Raw genomic sequence first — 21,191 nt, 5'->3', positions numbered from 1 at the left:
TTGTTCTTGGTTTTTTCTTTGCTATTAACAGAAAATTCTAAACAGTAATTAAATTGTTAAGAAATGAACTAATAATAGCAGAACAAACTAACTAGTGCTGCTGGTTTTGTTGTAACTTGGCACAGATGCTGCACACATACGCAAATAAAATGTTGACAGTTTTTTTTTATTGTATGTTATATTTAAGAGTCCAGCAGGTTTTACAACTCTAAACTATGTTTATTTTTGTGGGATTGTTAATAAAAAATGTTTGTTTTAAGAGTAAACGTTGCAGACCCCTGCTCTAGGTTTCTAAAATACACTTTACTGTTGCCCTGTTTAAAACAGTAAGACATTAAGGTTTTGTTTGTGGACTTCTATCTGCTTCTCCAAACTGGGGGCTTTACACTAACTAGCATTAAGTATCTGATATATTTAATACTGGCTGTGACAGAGGCGTCAGGAGCCACACAGCTTACATTTTATATCTCTTATCACTGTTTATTTGGATCAAGGATTGCTACTAGCTGCTGCCTACAACCCAAAAGCCCATACCCACCCCATTACTCCCTATCACCCTACACCTAAAGGATAAGAAATAAAATACAACAATTACTGTTGAAATACGTTCAATTGTTACGAGCATCAGAAGTAGGGCACAGGAAAAAGTATCCTGGTCTGATGGTACACATTTAGCCATCAATCATGAGGATGAATGAATGCGAGGATGCTTGTTTCATGGCAGCAGTATTCTTCATGGTAGTGCCACTCTCAGTTAGATAAATGCACTTCATCACTGAACATGAATTATTGATGAATGTTTGATGAATATGACATGAATATGATTGTTGTTTTTTTGTTTGTTTGTTTGTTTTTTTGTAAGTCATTTTGTTTAAATAAAAGATCACAATTTCATCAAACAATATCAACTTAAGCATAAGCGCACGATTTCCTCACACAATATTATCTTGGGCATAAGTGCACATAGCTTATTCGGTACTTGGTTGAGCCAAAGAGCTGGACAAATCTTTCTAACTCATTCTGTTGTGTAGAAGAGTTAAGCTAAGTGCGGAAATGCTCCTTAAACAACTGAGTCTTTAACTTGCTTTTAAAAGTGGATAAGGACTCTGCGGATCGGACAGAGTTTGGTAGATCATTCCACCACCGGGGAACAACAGAGGAGAAGAGTGTAGCTACTGGTTTTGCACCACGCTGTGGTGGGAGCACTAGGCGTTTTTCACTGGCAGAGCGTAACTGTCGAGAGGGAGTGTAGCTCTGGATTAAGGAGTGAAGGTAGGCAGGAGCCGTTTGGGTTATTGGTTTGTAAGCCAGAAGCAGAGCTTTGAATTTGATGCGTGCTGCAACCAGTGAAGAGCGATTAGCAGTGGAGTGACATGAGCTCTTTTGGGCTGGTTGAAGACCAGACGTGCTGCTGCGTTCTGGATCATCTGCAGAGGTTTAACTGAGCATGCAGGCAGGCCAGCCAGTAAGGAGTTGCAGTAGTCAATGCGTGAAATGACCAGAGCCTGGACCAGGAGTTGTGCCGTGTGTTCAGTCAGGTAGGGTGTGATCCTCCTGATGTTGTAGAGATCAAATCGGCAAGATCGAGCAACCGAGGCAACATGGTCCTTAAAGGTCAGCTGGTTGTCTACCATGACACCAAGATTCCTGGTAGAAGGCGTAGGCACAAGCATGATAGAGTCAAGCTGTACGCTTATCTGTGGTGGTAAGGAAGGATTGGCTGGAAAGACAATAAGCTTGGTCTTGGACAGATTTAGCTGAAGGTGGCGATCCTTCATCCATGCGGAGTTTTCAGCAAGGCATGCTGATATTCGCATTGAGACAGTTGTGTCATCAGGTGGGAAAGAAAGGAAAAGCTGAGTGTCATCTGCATAGCAGTGATAGGAGAAGCCATGAGAGTTAATGACTGCACAGAGTGAGGAGCAGACCCGTCGCCAGACCTTTGTCTTGAGTGGGGCATATCAAATGCATGGGGGGGGGCAAAATTATTACTATACATAATCCTTTATCTGCGCAGCACTGATGCAAGTTAAAAATAGCCAACAGCACATCCAGCAAAAACCCACACCAGTCTTCATATTTTAAAGTAAAATATTACGTAAAGAAATATCCAAAAAACCACTTACGTATATCCATATTTTCGAATAAAGCACAAGAAATCTCTTCCTCTCTCACACATCACATTGCGCGGTAACTTGCACGGCAACGTTGACGTAGGCTACGTCATGTAGCTAATAGTCTACGTGCAGCAGTAATAGCTCCCATAAGAGAAAACTACACTTGTTTGTTTATATTTTAAATGTCTTAGTGATGAAGATTGCAACATTAGTGGTTAAAATTATTATAATGATAGTAAAAAATTAGAGATTGTTTTTAGAGATCTGGCCAGGGCCTCCAGCAGGGGGCGGGCACAAGCACTAACTAAGGGGGGCCGGGCCCTCTATGGCCCGCCCATAACGACGGGTCTGGTGAGGAGGTGTATAGTGAAAAGAGAAGAAGGCCAAGGACCGAGCCCTGAGGCACCCCTGATTAAATTAAATGAAGGTGGCAGTAAGGTGGCGGCTCCTCCCCCCTCTGGAGCCAAGTCTGGAGGTGGGGCACGGAAGCAAGCGCTTGGTGGACAGGCCTTTGTCCATGGGGCCCGGTCGGGCTCAGCCCGAAAGGGTGACATGGGCCACCACTCCCGTGGGCTCACCACCTGCAGGAGGGGCCATAGGGGTCGGGTGCAGTGTGAGCTGGGCGGCACCCAAAAACGGCAACCCTGGTGGTTTGATCCTCAGCTGCAGAAGCTAGCTCTAGGACGTGGAATGTCACCTCGCTGGCAGAGAAGGAGCCTGAGCTGTGGAGTGGTTCCAGCTAGATATAGTTGGACTCACCCCGACGCACAGCTTGGGCTCTGGAACCACTGTCCTCGAAAGGGGCTGGACTCTCCTCCTTTCTGGAGTTGCTCCCAGTGAGATGCGCTGAGCATGTGTGGGCATGCTCATTGCCCCCCAGCTTAGTGTGTGTACATTGGGGTTTAACCCATTGGGCGAGAGGGTAGCCTCACTCCACCTTCAGGTGCTGTTACAGGGCAAGGCTGGCAGACCCAAGTGTGCTGTGAAGGTCTGCTGGGAATGTCTGGCAGAGTCCCCTGTCAGAAAGAGTTTCAACTCCCATTCTGGCAGAGCATCAACCATGTCCTGGGTGAGGCAGGGGGCATTGAGTCCGAGTAGGCTGTGTTCTGTGCCTCTGTTGTTGCCAGCCGGAGCTACGTCCGCAAGGTCATCGGTGCCTGTCATGGTGGTAACCCCCAAACTCGTTGGTGGATACCAGCAGTAAGGGATGCTGTCAAGCTGAAGAAGGAATCCTATCGGGCATTTTTGGCCTGTGGGACTCCAGAGGCAGCTGATGGGTATCAGCGGGCTAAGCGGAAAGCAGCTTCGGTGGTCACTAAGGCAAAAACACAGGAATGGGAAGTGTTTGGAGAGGCCATGGAGAACGATTTCCGGACGGCTTTGAGAAGATTCTGGTCCCCCATCCGGCAGCTCAGGAGGGGAAAGCAGTGCTCCGTCAGCACTGTGTATAGTGGGGATGGGGGGCTGCTGACCTCGACTCAGGACGTTGTGAGGCAGTGGAAGGAATACTTCAAAGACCTCCTTAATCCCACCACCACGTTTCTAATGAGGAAGCAGAGTCTGGGGACCCTGGTGTTGGCTCTCCCATCTCTGGGGCTGAGGTCGTTGAGGTAGCTAAAAAGCTCCTCAGTGGCAGGGCCCCGGGGGTGGATGACGTCCGCCCAGAGTTCCTTGGGGCTCTGGATGCTGTAGGGCTGTCTTGGCTGACATGCCTCTGCAGTATCGCATGGACATCAGGGACAGTTCCCCAGTACTGGCAGACTGGGATGCAATAACAACTGCAATCCCCATGAGTTATATTTTATTACCGTTTTATGTAGACTCAGTAGCAATGTAATGGAAACGAGAAAAAACAAAAAAATCCTAATACAAGAGATTATTGTTACTGGCACAGTACAACACTGTGCAATACAATTTGTGTAATAGTTACAGCAAATATAAGCTTATATGACAGCTCTTTCTTATGATAGATGTTTGAATTTGTTTCAGCTCAATGTTCTAGTAGTGCATATAGTAAAGAATTTCTTTATCCTCAATCTGTGAGAAATTATATATATATATATATATATATATATATATATATATATATATATATATATATATATATGTGTGTATGTATGTATGTATATATTTATATATGCATATATACAGTATACTATGGAGTTAATGTGATTCATTAAATTATTAGCTAAGTGTACTGTACTGTGCCAGTGTACAGGACGAAAATGGACAGAACATTTACAGTGATGTTAACAAAGGAAGAGTACAGTATTTTAACAGAGTAAAAGCTCATCAGTCAACAAATTCATTTTATTTCAGAACATTAAAACATTCACATGCACACCAGTTGCAAAATTTAACTGCATATCATGCATTTAGTTTTTCAGCTGATTGTGCTACAACAGTACCACTGCAGCAAGACCAAATACTTGTTCTATTTGTATTAAAGTCACTGATTCATCTCTATACTCCTACTTGCAATGCATGTATGTATGCATACATACTAAAACATTAGTAGGAAACACAAAATTTTATTGTTTTTATTTCTAGAAAGTTAAAACAAATATCAGTCAATTCAATGAAACAAACTATTTCTTAGTTTCACTCAGCTTTTTTTATACAGGTAAATTACTACAAATAGCAGAAGCTGGATTCAAGTCTAATAATTACATTCATATGATATTGGAATGATTGTGAATTCAATATCTATAACCTTATTGCTGGCTCACTGTGAATGTCTTGCTTTAAACTATTGCACTCTGGGAAAACCCACAAGAGTTTTATAAGGCATACAGTACGTTGTGATCTGGTTGTTTGAACGTTATTGTTCAAATCATAAAAACATTATAAGTGAGTTCTGAAGAACTCCTGGATCTTCTTCCACAGGTGGACCTCGGCTGCTGCATGGGTAGTGGGCTCACCGCCCCACAAGACTGGCTTGCCTGCAACTCCATGGAAGCTGGAGGGGCAGTATGGTCCATAAGGCGGCTCTAAATAGTGTCCTGCTCCTGGGTAACTCAGTGTCTCAAAGTTGTCCTTCCCATGATGCTTCAGTCTCTCCACCATCTCGTCCATGTAGGCCTTGCTGTCCCAGTTGAGGTCATCCTCTGAGGCCACAAAGAGGAAGCGGCCCTTGGCTCGTTCAATGGGGACCAGGGTGGCTTTGTTCTCTTCCTCTAGAGGATTGTGCATGGCATATTTGAATTTGATGGCCCCTGACTCAGTAGGAATCCATTTCTTTGGATCAAACATTAATGCAGGAAAAATTAGTTTCTTCTTATAGTAGAGGGGTAAAATTGCATTAGCAGAGCAGCCATTGATCCATACAACAGCCTCAACGTTTGGCAGGAAAGAGGCTGCTGACAGAGCAAGATCTCCACTTTTTGAAAGAGATATTATGCCAACACCTTTACTGCCCACCTATGGAGAAACAAGCCAGTTAGAAGCGACATTGTTCCATTTATTCTAACACTGCACAGATTTGTTCTTTTGTAGATCGTATCAATATATCATCTTAAGGAGTGTACAAAGCTCGACCTTTTGACCACAGGAGATAAAGAAACTGGCTAACAAACTACTAAATATAGATTCTCTGATTTATTTTGGTCAACTCACCTTTTCTTGTTTTCTTAAAAAGTTGATTGCTTCTTCAAAATAATCCAGGTGGATTTCCTTGGTGTTTTTTGGTTGGTCATCATGGCCATACAGAGACACAGTCAGAACCAGAAACCCTCTGCTGGCTAACAAGGAGGCCCTTTTCTCAGAAAGACCACCACCAAATGTGTATAAATCCAACACGGCAGGGAACGGTCCTTCTCCTACAATACAGGACAATTTGGGTCAAGTCAGATTAAATATTTTGCCATATTGTATACAATGTCTAAAAGTAGCAAAGACAGACTCATTTTCAAATAATTAGTCCAAAACATCTGACACTGAGTTTACTAAGTTTACTATGATATATACCTTATATAATTTATAACCTTTTATAAACTGATCAGCCACAACATTAAAACCAAAAGAGGCAAAAAGACCAGAGCACATGCATCACAAACTGTGGAGATCTTTATAAAAATTAAAGTGTGCTAAGCTAGTTTTACTATGTAACTTAGTTTTTAACACAATGGTTCTAATTGAAATTGGCTCTTTAAAACACAGAATTTTGTCTATAATAAATATAGCCCTGTTTCCACCGACACGTTCGGGTCAGGACACCTTTTTATTTTTTTGCGTTTCCACATGCAAAAACTAGAAAAGGTACCCTAGAGACTCCCATTATCAGTGAGTAATTACTGTTTTTGCTTTTTTAAAGAGAGAAATGCATCATCTCCAGTTTCCTTCAGAAAATGTGCTCTGATGACAAGGTAAAAAAGTTAAAATAAACATAAATAAAACATCCAGATCAGAGCAGCGTTCTTATCTTTATATCCATCTAGTTTCAGGTTCAAATCATGCTGCATTCACTGTACCTCAAAATTTAATAGCAGATACTACTTTGTTCTTGGTTTTTTCTTTGCTATTAACAGAAAATTCTAAACAGTAATTATATTGTTAAGAAACTAACTAATAATTTAAAGTAGTTTGTGTTTTAATATCCAGACTATAGGAATTCTGACAACTGATTAATTTTATTTTGTTTTTAACTCAGAAGTTAGATTTAATTTGAAACTTTGTTCATATAAGTAAAAGTTAGCAACAAGAGCTTTTTAAAAATTTGGTAAAACATGGAGGACAGGAGCATATATATATATATATATATATATATATATATATATATATATATATATATATATATATATATATATATATATATATATCATAGATATGTGAACTCTGATGGTTTGGCGTTTTCTTTTGTCATGACACAGAAAAAGTAATAAAATGTTGACAGTTTTTTTATTGTATGTTATATTTAAGAGTCCAGCAGGTTTTACAACTCTAAACTATGTTTATTTTTGTGGGATTGTTAATAAAAAATGTTTGTTTTAAGAGTAAACGTTGCAGACCCCTGCTCTAGGTTTCTAAAATACACTTTATTGTTGCCCTGTTTAAAACAGTAAGACATTAAGGTTTTGTTTGTGGACTTCTATCTGCTTCTCCAAACTGGGGGCTTTACACTAACTAGCATTAAGTATCTGATATATTTAATACTGGCTGTGACAGAGGCATCAGGTGTCACACAGCTTACATTTTATATCTCTTATCACTGTTTATTTGGATCAAGGATTGCTACTAGCTGCTGCCTACAACCCAAAAGCCCATACCCACTCCATTACTCCCTATCACCCTACACCTAAAGGATAAGAAATAAAATACAACAATTACTGTTGAAATACGTTCAATTGTTATGAGCATCAGAAGTAGAAAAAGTATCCTGGTCTGATGGTACACATTTAGCCATCAATCATGAGGATGGATGAATGTGAGGATGCTTGTTTCATGGCAGCAGTATTCTTCATGGTAGTGCCACTCTCAGTTAGATAAATGCACTTCATCACTGAACATGAATTATTGATGAATGTTTGATGAATATGACAAGATTGGCCTTGGCCTCTAAATTTGTCAGATCCCAACCTGACTGAGCATTTCTGAGTATATCTTCTGAATATACTGACAAACCTGGGGGAGTAAATAGGACTCCACGAAGATTCCCTTCTTTGACAGGAGCACGGCTGATCCCTTCTTTGATCAGAAACCTCTTATTAGTCACCTCTGCAAGCATCTCACCCTCTTCTTCATGCACAGAGAACTTCACCACGTGGGGATTTAGTGTATTTGTCTTCTGAAACCTTTTGTGCAAGGTGTCTGCTGTCATCGACCACAGCAGACCCATGGGCTCAACCCCAACAAAGCTTCCACTAAGTGAAGGGTCTCTCTCCAGGTTGATCTCCCCGTTGCCATCAGCCCTGTAGGTGGCAATGGAGCTGAACACCACTCCTTTGTCGTCGGTGGATCTGGCTCTCATGGTGACCACCTGCTTCGACCTAAGCCCCGCAACTTTCACCTGAATGGGCTCATCGAACAAACACCTGGCACTCGGCAGCAGCCTCAGTCTGACTTGAGCAGACATCTGTTCTCTACCCTGTTTAAAAGTGAACAAAAATCTCCATTTAGAAATTTCCTTTGATCAGTAGTGTAATGATACTGAGAACAATGTGTGATACACATGACACATGAGATACGGATGATTACTGGAAAGTGACGACTGATTTATAATGCATCATTAAACATTAAACGAGTTTTTCTCCCCCTTTTTTTCTCTCTAGCTTGCACTTTTTGGGCAGTTAGTGTCAAAATAGCTGGGGCTTAGTGCCATGTTTCAGAGTTGTTGCCAGTTACATTAAACAGATACGGCTCTCCTGAACTTAGATATTTAGTTAGTACGACATTCTTTCCGCTCATCATTTTTATGTCATTGATTTATCACGACCACCAAGATTCATGTCATGACCATTTGAATGGGATCCGACCTCAAACTGGGAACCTTGAACTTCACATTTTTAATGTTATCTCAATGAAAACACAACTACTGTGAATTTGTAGGATACAGGCGTAGTTTAACTTCAACATTTGCTATAATGTGCAGTTGGCAACAAAAACAACTTTTGGTGCCTTTTTCCCGTTTTTACCTGAAGTTAAGAGCGTATATGTTAACATTCAAATACGTCCACTGAGACCTCCAACTGCTGAGAGGTAAAAGATTTGTAGTAAACGTTAAACACTGGATAAATATTAGCAACACACCCGGAATAAATGGCTGCCTTACCTTCGTTAAGAAGCTCACAGAAGCTCCTCGTTGTTGGGGGCTCGTTGTTTCTTAAACTCACTGTTTGGCTAAAAGGAGGATACAAACAAAAAGTTGCAAAGCTACACTTTTGACCGAAATCACAGAAGTTCGTTCAATTTATGTCTGTAAAGTATCCGGAAGCTGTTTGAAGCCCCTTCACAATAAAACCTCACCATCGACTACTTTGGGAGAACTTATTATGAAGGACGGCCGGGAAGTGATATTTAAAGTTACGTACCGCAGCACTTCCGTTTGAAAAAAAAAATGTAAAAGACACTCAATAAGCAGTCATGATGTATTAAGTTGTGAATAAAAGCGATGACAATTGTGAAAGAGAATAATTTGAATATAAGGGGGGACTGAAGTTTGTAGTTGTTCCCAAATTTGCTTCCACACACAAATATTACAAATATAAGACAAACAATGAAGCAAGTAAGATTTCCTTACTGAGTACAAGGAGGTTTATCCAAAATATCTAGATTCTTGTTATACAGTATTGTTATTATTTTGAAAGAAATGTTATTTAAACAAGCCACAAATGTTGATTGATCTAGACAGGCAAAATATGAGACAACACAACCAAATGAGTCAAATAACAGATAAAGTACATGTTTAGCATAAAGTGCTCTTCTGCTAACTAACAGGTTGTTGTTGGATATTATTTAGTACCTGAGACAACCAGCATTTCATATGCTGGTTGTCCTGCAAGCACAGTGATTGAGTTGGTTAGATGTTAATGCTAATATAGAAGTATTTTAAAAAACACCTTATGTTGAAAAAAGACATTTTTGAAATGCTCTAAGAGGACAGAAAATGGTAAGAAGTTGCATAAGTAAAAAATATGTTGTATCCTTGAGCCTCTGATGCAGATTGGGTACCTGTTTTTGGTTAAAATTTTGTTCCACAAACACATCACCAGTTGCACTGAGCAGATATGCTTAGCATTTGGTTATCTTCAGCAGAAATGTTCTGAGTCCCTGCATAGTAAAACAGCCAGGATGGAAACGAGATGCTCACAACATGGCGTCTATAGTAGCATGGCAACCACTCACATTTAATATAAAAAAATCATATAGACTACGATAATTTAAATTCTATTCTATTCTACAGTCATTTAGCAGACACTTTTATCCAAAGCGACTTACATTTGAGAGTAAGAACAACACAAGCAAGAATTTAAACAAGACTGGACTTCATAATTAAGTGATAGTCAGACTGCTTTGAATCCAGTTGGACCAGGTGCTGTCATGTAGTGCTAGAGGCAGTGCATATAATTATGCATATAAGTATGCATAATATAGTTGTTTTTTTTGTTGGTTTGTTTGTTTTTTTGTAAGTCATTTTGTTTAAATACAAGATCATAATTTCATCAAACAATAGCAACTTGGGCATAAGTGCACGATTTCATCACACAATATCATCTTGGGCATAAGTGCACACAGCTTATTCAGTACTTGGTAGAGCCAAAGAGCTGGACAAATCTTTCTAACTCATTCTGTTGTGTAGAAGAGTTAAGCTAAGTGCAGAAATGCTCCTTAAACAACTGAGTCTTTAACTTGCTTTTAAAAGTGGATAAGGACTCTGCGGATCGGACAGAGTTTGGTAGATCATTCCACCACCGGGGGACAACAGAGGAGAAGAGTCTAGCTACTGATCTTGCACCACGCTGTGGTGGGAGCACTAGGCATTTTTCACTGGCAGAGCGTAACTGTCGAGAGATAGTGTAGCTCTGGATTAAGGAGTGAAGGTAGACAGGAGCCGTTTGGGTTATTGGTTTGTAAGCCAGAAGCAGAGCTTTGAATTTGATGCGTGCTGCAGCCAGTGAAGAGCGATTAGCAGTGGAGTGACATGAGCTCTTTTGGGCTGGTTGAAGACCAGACGTGCTGCTGCGTTCTGGATCATCTGTAGAGGTTTAACTGAGCATGCAGGCAGGCCAGCCAGTAAGGAGTTGCAGTAGTCAATGCGTGAAATGACGGCACCCAAAAGCGGGAACCCTGGTGGTTTGATCCTCAGCTGCAGAAGCTAGCTCTAGGATGTGGAATGTCACCTCGCTGGCAGAGAAGGAGCCTGAGCTGTTGAGTGGTTCCAGCTAGATATAGCTGGACTCACCCCGACGCACAGCTTGGGCTCTGGAACCACTGACCTCGAAAGGGGCTGGAGTCTCTTCCTTTCTGGAGTTTCTCCCAGTGAGATGCGCTGAGCATGTGTGGGCATGCTCATTGCCCCCCGGCTTAGAGTGTGTACTTTGGGGTTTAACCCGGTGGACGAGAGGGTAGCCTCACTCCACCTTCAGGTGCTGGCAGACCCAAGTGTGCTGTGAAGGTCTGCTGGGAATGTCTGGCAGAGTCCCCTGTCAGAAAGAGTTTCAACTCCCATAGAGCTTCAACCATGTCCTGGGTGAGGCGGGGGACATTGAGTCCGAGTAGGCTGTGTTCTGTGTCTCTGTTGTTGCCAACCAGAGCTACGTCCGCAAGGTCATCGGTGTGTGTCATGGTGGTAGCTTCGGTGGTCACTAAGGCAAAAACACGGGAATGGGAAGTGTTTGGAGAGGCCTTCCGGACGGCTTTGAGAAGATTCTGGTCCACCATCCAGCTGCTCAGGAGGGGAAAGCAGTGCTCCGTCAGCACTGTGTATAGTGGGGATGGGGGGCTGCTGACCTCGACTCAGGACGTTGTGAGGCAGTGGAAGGAATACTTTAAAGACCTCCTTAATCCCACCACCACGTATTCTAATGAGGAAGCAGAGTCTGGGGACCCTGGTGTTGGCTCTCCCATCTCTGGGGCTGAGGTCGTTGAGGTAGCTAAAAAGCTCCTCAGTGGCAGGGCCCCGGGGGTGGATGACATCCGCCCAGAGTTCCTTGGGGCTCTGAATGCTGTAGGGCTGTCTTGGCTGACATGCCTCTGCAGCATCGCATGGACATCAGGGACAGTTCCCCAGTACTGGCAGACTGGGATGCAATAACAACTGCAATCCCCATGAGTTATATTTTATTACCGTTTTATGTAGACTCAGTAGCAATGTAATGGAAACGAAAAAAAACAAAAAATCTTAATACAAGAGATTATTGTTACTGGCACAGTACAACACTCTGTGCAATACAATTTGTATAATTGTTACAGCAAATATGAGCCTATATGACAGCTCTTTGTTATGATAGAGGTTTAAATTTGTTTCAGCTCAATGTTCTAGTAGTGCATATAGGAAAGAATTTACTTTATCCTCAATCTGTGAGAAATTATATATATATGTGTATATATATATATATACATATATATATATATATATATATGTATATATATATATATATATATATATACAGTATACTGTGGAGTTAATGTGATTAATTAAATTAATAGCTAAGTTGACTGTACTATACCAGTGTACAGGACAAAAATGGACAGAACATTTACAGTGATGTTAAAGGAATAGTGAAGTATTTTAACAGAGTAAAAGATCATCTGTCAACAAATTCATTTTATTTCAGAACATTAAAACATTCACATGCACACCAGTTGCAAAATTTGACTGCATATCATGCATTTAGTTTTTCAGCTAATTGTGCTACAATAGTACCACTGCAGCACGACCAAATAGTTTTTCTATTTGTATTAAAGTAGCTGATTCATTTCTATACTCCTACTTGCAATGTGTAGGGAGGACTGTAGCTAGTTTGTGGGTGGATTAGCAATCACTGCAGGGTGTCGGTTTAGGACATCAATTGTTATGTTCAGGTGAGGTGAGATGGAATGACCAGGTCCAGGATTCAGCGTTGAACCGTGTTTATTGATAAGTGGGAGATGCGTGTGTACAGTGGTACATGTGTGTGGTTTTCTCTCTGAGCCACGCTGTCTGCCGGATGTGATATATTACTACAGCCGGGTCAGCCGCCTAGTGGTGGAACGCAAGAACTACATGTGAACACAATACACTAAATATACCAGGTAATACAGTCCTTTGTACACAATGTATGTATGCATACATACTAAAACATTAGTAGGAAACACAAAATTTTATTGTTTTTATTTCTAGCAAGTTAAAACAAATGTCAGTCAATTCAATGAAACAAACTATTTCTTAGTTTCATTCAGCTTTTTTTATACAGGTAAATTACTACAAATAGCAGAAGCAGTATTCAAGTCTAATAATTACATTCATATGATAATGTAATGATTGTGAATTCAATATCTATATCTATAAGAGTTTTATAAGGCATAAGTTGTGATCTGGTTTTTTGAACGGTATTGTTCAAATCATAAAAACATTATAAGTGAGTTCTGAAGAACTCCTGGATCTTCTTCCACAGGTGGACCTCGGCTGCTGCATGGGTAGCGGGCTCACCGCCCCACAAGACTGGCTTACCTACAACTCCATGGAAGCTGGAGGGGCAGTGCGGTCCATAAGGCGGCTCTAAATAGTGTCCTGCTCCTGGGTAACTCAATGTCTCAAAGTTGTCCTTTCCATGATGCTTCAGTCTCTCCACCATCTCATCCATGTAGGCCTTGCTGTCCCAGTTGAGGTCATCCTCTGAGGCCACAAAGAGGAAGCGGCCCTTGGCTCGTTCAATGGGGACCAGGGTGGCTTTGTTCTCTTCCTCTAGAGGATTGTGCATGGCATATTTGCATAGGATGGCCCCTGACTCAGTAGGAATCAATTGCTTTGGATCAAACATTAATGCAGGAAGAATTAGATTCTTCTTATAGTAGAGGGGTAAAATTACATTAGCAGAGCAGCCATTGATCCATACAACAGCCTCAACGTTTGGCAGGAAAGAGGCTGCTGATAGAGCAAGATCTCCACCTTTTGAAAGAGTTATTATACCAACTCCTTTACTGCCCACCTATGGAGAAACAAGCCAGTTAGAAGCGACATTGTTCCATTTATTCTAACACTGCACAGATTTGTTCTTTTGTAGATCATATCAATATATCATCTTAAGGAGTGTACAAAGCTCGTCCTTTTGACCACAGGAGATAAAGAAACTGGCTAACAAACTACTAAATATAGATTCTCCGATTTATTTTGGTCAACTCACCTTTTCTTGTTTTCTTAAAAAGTTGATTGCTTCTTCAAAATAATCCAGGTGGATTTCCTTGATGTTCTTTGGTTGGTCATCATGGCCATACAGAGACACAGTCAGAACCAGAAACCCTCTGCTGGCTAACAGGGAGGCCCTTTTCTCAGAAAGACCACCACCAAATGTGTATAAATCCAACAAGGCAGGGAACGGCCCTTCTCCTACAATACAGGACAATTTGGGTCAAGTCAGATTAAATATTTTGCCATATTGTATACAATGTCTAAAAGTAGCAAAGACAGACTCATTTTCAAATAATCAGTCCAAAAAGTCTGACACTGAGTTTACTAAGTTTTCTATGATATATACCTTATATAATTTATAACCTTTTATAAACTGATCAGCCACAACATTGAAACCAAAAGAGGCACAAAGACCAGAGCAGATGCATCACAAACTGTGGAGATCTTTATAAAAATGAAAGTGTGCTAAGCTAGTTTTACTGTGTAACTTGGTTTTTAACACAATGGTTCTAATTGAAATTGGCTCTTTAAAACACAGAATTTAGTCTATAATAAATATAGCCCTGTTTCCACCGACAGGTTCGGGTCAGGACACCTTTTTATTTTTTTGCGTTTCCACATACAAAAATAGATAAGGTTGCCTAGAGACTCCCATTATCAGTGAGTAATTACTGTTTTTGCTTTTTTCTCCAGTTTCCTTCAGAAAATATGCTCTGATGACAAAGTAAAACTGTTAAAATAAACATAAATAAAACATCCAAATCAGAGCAGCCTTCTTATCTTTATATTCATCTAGTTTCAGGTTCAAATCATGCTGCATTCACTGTACCTCAAAATTTAATAGCAGAAACTACTTTGTTCTTGGTTTTTTCTTTGCTATTGACAGAAAAATCCAAACAGTAATTATATTGTTAAGAAATAAACTAATAATGTACAGTAGTTTGTATTTTAATATCCAGACTAGGAATTCTGACAGCTGATTAATTTTATTTTGTTTTAACTCAGAAGTTAGATTTAATTTGACATAATTCATTGAATGCATCAGCATAAAAACATCTTTTAAACGTGCTCATATAAGTAAGTTAACAACAAGAGCTTTTTAAAAATTAAGTAAAACAAGGAGGACAGGAGCATCAGTAAAACCCAGGGATTATAGATTTTTATATGTTGGTGGAATTATGACATTATAAACCTGGACCAGTTCAATACACAACTTACAGCAACACTATACCTAAAAGAGGCTTTGGTACTAAATGTCCATTGCTGAACTGGAAACAAAGAAAATGTAATGTTTCAGATTGACAGTCACATATTTCTCTCATATAGTCATACGGTGCTTCATGGATTACTGAGCACAACAGATCTAAAAACAAAGGTCAACCCCTGCAGAAAAAAAGAGGGGTGGGTGGGTTGTAATCAAATGGGCCAGTCCGTACCACAGAACAGATTAATGTCATTTGAGGTGTAAATTTATAACTGAAAGAGGTGCAGTGAAAATGTCTCCTTCAGCTATTTTGTACAAAAAAAGGTCATAAACTGCTCATTATGACCTCAGGAAACTGCAATTTAGGGAAAACAAATGTCATCTTTTATGTGAGTCTTTCTCTAGGTCAGGGGTCAGACCTACCACTAAATTAAACTGCCAGACCTTGCAGCTCTTTAGACCTTCTTCACTGGCTCCATTGGAAAATACAGTGAAATTCAGCATGGACAGATTCATGTTGCCAACGATGCTGACTTACACGTACGTTTGATTTGTGCCAAGAAATTAACAAACAACACAAAATGTAGCATTGAAAGGCATTTCCAGAACAAACACGCACCATTGCTAATAAGTTCCAAACTGTGAAAACAAACTAACTAGTGCTGCTGGTTTTGTTGCAACTTGTTGACAGTTTGTTTTTTAATGTATGTTATATTTAAGAGTCCAGCAGGTTTTACAACTCTAAACTATGTTTATTTTTGTGGGATTGTTAATAAAAAATGTTTATTTTAAAAGTAAACGTTGCAGACCCCTGCTCTAGGTTTCTAAAATACACTTTACTGTTGCCCTGTTTAAAACAGTAAGACATTAAGGTTTTGTTTGTGGACTTCTATCTGCTTCTCCAAACTGGGGGCTTTACACTAACTAGCATTAAGTATCTGATATATTTAATACTGGCTGTGACAGAGGCATCAGGTGTCACACAGCTTACATTTTATATCTCTATCACTGTTTATTTGGATCAAGGATTGCTACTAGCTGCTGCCTACAACCCAAAAGCCCATACCCACCCCATTACTCCCTATCACCCTACACCTAAAGGATAAGAAATAAAATACAACAATTACTGTTGAAATACGTTCAATTGTTATGAGCATCAGAAGTAGAAAAAGTATCCTGGTCTGATGGTACACATTTAGCCATCAATCATGAGGATGGATGAATGTGAGGATGCTTGTTTCATGGCAGCAGTATTCTTCATGGTAGTGCCACTCTCAGTTAGATAAATGCACTTCATCACTGAACATGAATTATTGATGAATGTTTGATGAATATGACAAGATTGGCCTTGGCCTCTAAATTTGTCAGATCCCAACCTGACTGAGCATTTCTGAGTATATCTTCTGAATATACTGACAAACCTGGGGGAGTAAATAGGACTCCACGAAGATTCCCTTCTTTGACAGGAGCACGGCTGATCCCTTCTTTGATCAGAAACCTCTTATTAGTCACCTCTGCAAGCATCTCACCCTCTTCTTCATGCACAGAGAACTTCACCACGTGGGGATTTAGTGTATTTGTCTTCTGAAACCTTTTGTGCAAGGTGTCTGCTGTCATCGACCACAGCAGACCCATGGGCTCAACCCCAACAAAGCTTCCACTAAGTGAAGGGTCTCTCTCCAGGTTGATCTCCCCGTTGCCATCAGCCCTGTAGGTGGCCATGGAGCTGAACACCACTCCTTTGTCGTCGGTGGATCTGGCTCTCATGGTGACCACCTGCTTCGACCTAAGCCCCGCAACTTTCACCTGAATGGGCTCATCGAACAAACACCTGGCAGTCGGCAGCAGCCTCAGTCTGACTTGAGCAGACATCTCTCCTCAACCCTGTTTAAAAGTGAACAAAAATCTCCATTTAGAAATTTCCTTTGATCAGTAGTGTAATGATACTGAGAACAATGTGTGATACACATGACACAAGAGATACGGATGCTTACTGGAAAGTGGCGACAGTGGTTCCAGAGCCCAAGCTGTGCGTCGGGGTGAGTCCAGCTATATCTAGCTGGAACCACTCAACAGCTCAGGCTCCTTCTCTGCCAGCGAGGTGACATTCCACGTCCTAGAGCTATAATGCATCATTAAAGATTAAACGAGTTTTTCTCCCCCTTTTTTTCTCTCTAGCTTGCACTTTTTGGGAAGTTAGTGTCAAAATAGCTGGGGCTTAGTGCCATGTTTCGGAGTTGTTGCCAGTTACATTAAACAGATACAGCTCTCCTGAACTTAGATATTTAGTTAGTACAATATTTTTTCCGCTAATTATTTTCATGTCATTGATTTATCACGACCACCAAGATTCATGTCACGACCATTTGAATAGGATCCGACCTCAAACTGGGAACCTTGAACTTCACATTTTTAATGTTATCTCAATGAAAACACAACTACTGTGACTTTGTAGGATACAGGCGTAGTTTAACTTCAACATTTGCTATAATGTGCAGTTGGCAATAGAAACAACTTTTGGTGCCTTTTTCCCGTTTTTTCCTGAAGTTAAGAGCGTATATGTTAACATTCAAATACGTCCACTTATACCTCCAACTGCTGAGAGGTAAAAGATTTGTAGTAAACGTTAAACACTGCACAAATATTAGCAACACACCCGGAATAAATCACTGCCTTACCTGCCTTGGCTAAAAGGAGGATACAAACAAAAAGTTGCAAAGCTACACTTTCGACCGATATCACAGAAGCTCGTTCAATTTATGTCTGTAAAGTATCCGGAAGCTGTTTGAAGCCCCTTCACAATAACACCTCACCATCGACTACTTTGGGAGAACTTATTATGAAGGACGGCCGGGAAGTGATATTTAAAGTTACGTACCGCAGCACTTCCGTTTGAAAAAAAAATGTAAAAGAAACTTAATAAGCAATTATGATGTAGTAAGTTGTGGATAAAAGCGATGACAATTGTGAAAGAGAATAATTTGAATATAAGGGGGGACTGAAGTTTGTAGTTGTTCCCAAATTTGCTTCCACACACAAATATTACAAATATAAGACAAACAATGAAGCAAGTAAGATTAACAGTAATCCTTACAGAGTACACAGAGGTTTATCCAAAAGATATAGTTTCTTGTTATACAGTATTGTTATTATTTTGACAATCGAAAGAAATGTTATTTAAACAAGTCACAAATGTTGATGGATCTAGACAGACACAATATGAGACAACAGACCAAATGAGTAAATTTATTAGAATATCGTGCATAAACAGAGTTACAGTCAGAAGGGGACATTGGAGTGGTCTTCCAACCTTTCCCAGCTGCGACACTGGTGGTGTCAGCTCAGCTCCATTTATTTTTATGCTATTTGTTTAAGTTTGTATAAAAATTTTGACACAGTTTTGCTACACTTGATAAACATTTGTCTAAGTTTGTAGTTTATAGAACATGAGTTTAGAAAACACATTTATCGAATTTTCCCTGTTAACTGTAACCATAGTTACCATAGTGTCCAAGTTTTTCTTCCCATGATGCTTCAGTCTCTTCACCATCTCATCCATTTTATGTTTGCTGTCCAAGTTGGGCTCATCCTTCGACTCTCTTGTTTTCCCAATTCAGGACATCTGTTCTTTTTTAAACTCCACATTTATATGATCCCACGAATACAAGAAAATCTAAATGTTAAAATCAGGTGTATTAAACTTAAACTAACCCTTGTAGGGAAACAGAGTATTGCTTTTATGTTGTAATACATAGTCATGTGGAAAATAATATTTTCATTTTTCAAGGTTTTATGTATACGATCAGAAGAAGAATATAGGTCTTAAAATTAGTACACAACTTCATATTACCAACAGATTACATGTTGTCATTATTTAAGAATTTAGAGGGTAAATAGCAGCCAGATGCTGCTAACAAAATGCATCAATCTCTCATTATCACTTGATTCTCTGACAGGAGAGGTTTTGGAAATGAGCTACCATTGAACATTCAAGTGTGTGTTAACACATGGCAACTGAAGAAAGACATCAGCAATGATGTTAGATAAAATATTTTCCTCCATATCAATCTGGGAAGGGATATAAAGCCATTTCCAAACTATCATCATTTTACATCAGACCATAGTAGGGACGTTTAGTCATAAAGCACAGCATCACATTTGGTGAAAACCAAATTAACCATTTCAACACAAACACCTCATACCAATTTTCAAGCACAGTGATGGAAGTTTGATGATTTGGGCTTGTTTTGCAGCCTTAGAACCTGAACAGCTTACAGTCACTGTTAAGACCCGACTCAGGGGTATGGAAGGGCGTAACAAAGAACACGGCGTGGACAGGTGATAAGTTAAAATGAAAGCACATTTATTTACAATTCCCGTGAAAAGTGATGGACAACCTGTAAAACAAAATAAAGATGAGCTGGGATCAGCGGACCTGCAGAAAGAAACAAACCAAAACCTATACCAAACACTCACCGAGTGCACACAAAGACACGACCGCAACTCGGTGAGGAAACTATAACCAAACAAAAGCAGCAGGCCCATAAACTAAAGTGACCGTCGTCACAACACAAAAAAACACTAACCTAGCCCAGCACTGAAACAATCACCACAAAGTAAACTTAATCACACAACTAAACACTTAAAGCACCCATTGTGGAAAGGGGAGGTAGTCGTGACACACACACACACACGCACACACACATGGTTGCACAACATGAGGGGGACAGCAGCCGAAGCCATTCTGGCGTCTCTACCTCTAGACCTGCCTTGGCTGCAGCCTTTTCAGCCTGAGCTTCCCCATAAGCTGCAGCCTGACTGGTCCAGAGGAGTGCAGTCACACAGGGGCAGGGACACAGGCGCTGGCCTTAGCCACTCCGGGCAGCGCTCTGCTGCCCCTAATCAATATACAAACGGCCACAGCTGTCTGACAAGCAGGGGCCGTAACAGTCACCAAGATGCTAGGCATAATGACGCACCAATGCATCTCTTGGTGCATGAAATCATTTTGTAAGATCAGCAAACCTCAAGCTACTATTTAACAAAGCCTGAATATTTTAGTAAGGTGGATATTTTATTTTTATCTTCTAAATATTGTTAATAGAACAGGAAAAAACAACCTTTCTGCACCATCAAAAACGTATTAATTACAAAACTCTGAGCAGTCGTTCATAATTACACAAGTATCTGCTCAAATTCTTTCATTTATCTATAACTACATTTTAGATTTAGTCTCTGTAGCATCACAGCTCAGGTGACTTCTTAAAAACTCCTGTAGCTTTTTCCACAGGTGGACTTCAGCTTTTGCATGGGCCTTGGGTTCACCTCCCCAAATAACGGGGAAGTTCACCACCCCATGTAAAGCTGACGGACAGTGTGGTCCGTAAGGTGGTTCCAGTAAGTGTCCAGCTGCAGGGTAGCACACACTGTCAAAGTTTTTCTTTCCATGACGCTTCAGTCTCTCAACCATCTCATCCATATACCCCTTGCTGTCCCAGTTCAGGTCGTCCTCTGAGGCCACAAAAAGGAAATGTGCCATGGAGTGTTCGATGGGGACCAGACTTCCCTTGTTTTCCTCCTCCAGAGGATTATGAACAGCATACTTGATTATATTTGCATCTGACTCAGTGGGAATCATCTTATTCAAGTTAAACATTAATGGAGAGAGGATCTGTTGTTTCTTGTAGTAGAGGGGAATGCCAACGTTGGCGCTGCAACCATTGATCCAAACTACAGCTTTGACACCTGGCACAAAAGCAGCAAGTGAAAGCGCGATATCTCCTCCCTTTGATCTTGATATCACGCCAACTCCTTTACCGCCCACCTGCCAAAAAAACACAGAAGATGCAGAGCTCATTAACTGAAACTGAAAAAGAGGAGAGGCAGAGAGACAAGGACTTATAGGAGGGATGTCCATTTCCAGCCCTTGTGGGCCAATGTCCTGCAGGTTTAGACGTTTCCCTGCTTCAAAACATTGGAATTAAGTCAACGGGTCATTAACAGATATGTGCTGTACTTGTCAGCAAGTTTTTGGGCAGATCCATTC

The 21,191-nt window shown here is 40.5% G+C and overlaps 4 protein-coding genes across 6 annotated transcripts in view; all 4 read right to left on the bottom strand.

Annotated features, from left to right (window-relative positions):
* Nucleotides 1-4,408: 4,408 nt before the first annotated feature.
* The window catches only part of LOC121644177 (acyl-coenzyme A thioesterase 1-like), a 20,687-nt gene continuing 3,904 nt past the window's right edge, over nucleotides 4,409-21,191 (bottom strand). The window contains exons 2-5 of the mRNA XM_041991942.1: nucleotides 8,884-8,951; nucleotides 7,737-8,199; nucleotides 5,733-5,935; nucleotides 4,409-5,537 (exon numbers count right to left, since the gene is read on the bottom strand). Of these exons, the coding sequence (XP_041847876.1) occupies nucleotides 4,962-5,537; nucleotides 5,733-5,935; nucleotides 7,737-8,187 (1,230 nt within the window). The 5' untranslated portion in view covers nucleotides 8,188-8,199; nucleotides 8,884-8,951 and the 3' untranslated portion in view covers nucleotides 4,409-4,961. The remainder of the gene's footprint in view (nucleotides 5,538-5,732; nucleotides 5,936-7,736; nucleotides 8,200-8,883; nucleotides 8,952-21,191) is intronic.
* LOC121644178 (acyl-coenzyme A thioesterase 1-like) lies at nucleotides 12,287-18,049 on the bottom strand. 3 transcript variants are annotated; one of them, XM_041991944.1, is made up of 4 exons: nucleotides 18,024-18,049; nucleotides 16,567-17,029; nucleotides 13,937-14,139; nucleotides 12,287-13,741 (listed from the first exon to the last, which is right to left on the bottom strand). In XM_041991944.1, exons 2-4 carry the CDS (start codon nucleotides 17,015-17,017, stop codon nucleotides 13,166-13,168), a joined length of 1,230 nt encoding a protein of 409 aa, XP_041847878.1. In that variant the 5' UTR covers nucleotides 17,018-17,029; nucleotides 18,024-18,049; the 3' UTR covers nucleotides 12,287-13,165. The 3 variants fall into 3 exon arrangements, with proteins under 3 accessions (XP_041847878.1, XP_041847877.1, XP_041847879.1); XM_041991943.1 differs by lacking the exon at nucleotides 18,024-18,049 and adding an exon at nucleotides 17,824-17,930; XM_041991945.1 differs by lacking the exon at nucleotides 18,024-18,049 and adding an exon at nucleotides 17,140-17,159.
* The window catches only part of LOC121644175 (acyl-coenzyme A thioesterase 1-like), a 20,559-nt gene continuing 18,605 nt past the window's right edge, over nucleotides 19,238-21,191 (bottom strand). Inside the window, exon 5 of the transcript XR_006011238.1 lies at nucleotides 19,238-19,407. The gene's annotated coding sequence lies outside the window, so the exon portion shown is untranslated. The remainder of the gene's footprint in view (nucleotides 19,408-21,191) is intronic.
* The window catches only part of LOC121644176 (acyl-coenzyme A thioesterase 1-like), a 10,239-nt gene continuing 9,253 nt past the window's right edge, over nucleotides 20,206-21,191 (bottom strand). Inside the window, exon 4 of the mRNA XM_041991940.1 lies at nucleotides 20,206-20,969. Within this exon, the coding sequence (XP_041847874.1) occupies nucleotides 20,361-20,969 (609 nt within the window). The 3' untranslated portion in view covers nucleotides 20,206-20,360. The remainder of the gene's footprint in view (nucleotides 20,970-21,191) is intronic.

Source organism: Melanotaenia boesemani, chromosome 8, assembly GCF_017639745.1.
Source record: "Melanotaenia boesemani isolate fMelBoe1 chromosome 8, fMelBoe1.pri, whole genome shotgun sequence".
Lineage (NCBI taxonomy): Eukaryota > Metazoa > Chordata > Actinopteri > Atheriniformes > Melanotaeniidae > Melanotaenia > Melanotaenia boesemani.
This window is presented reverse-complemented; position numbering and strand designations above follow the sequence as displayed.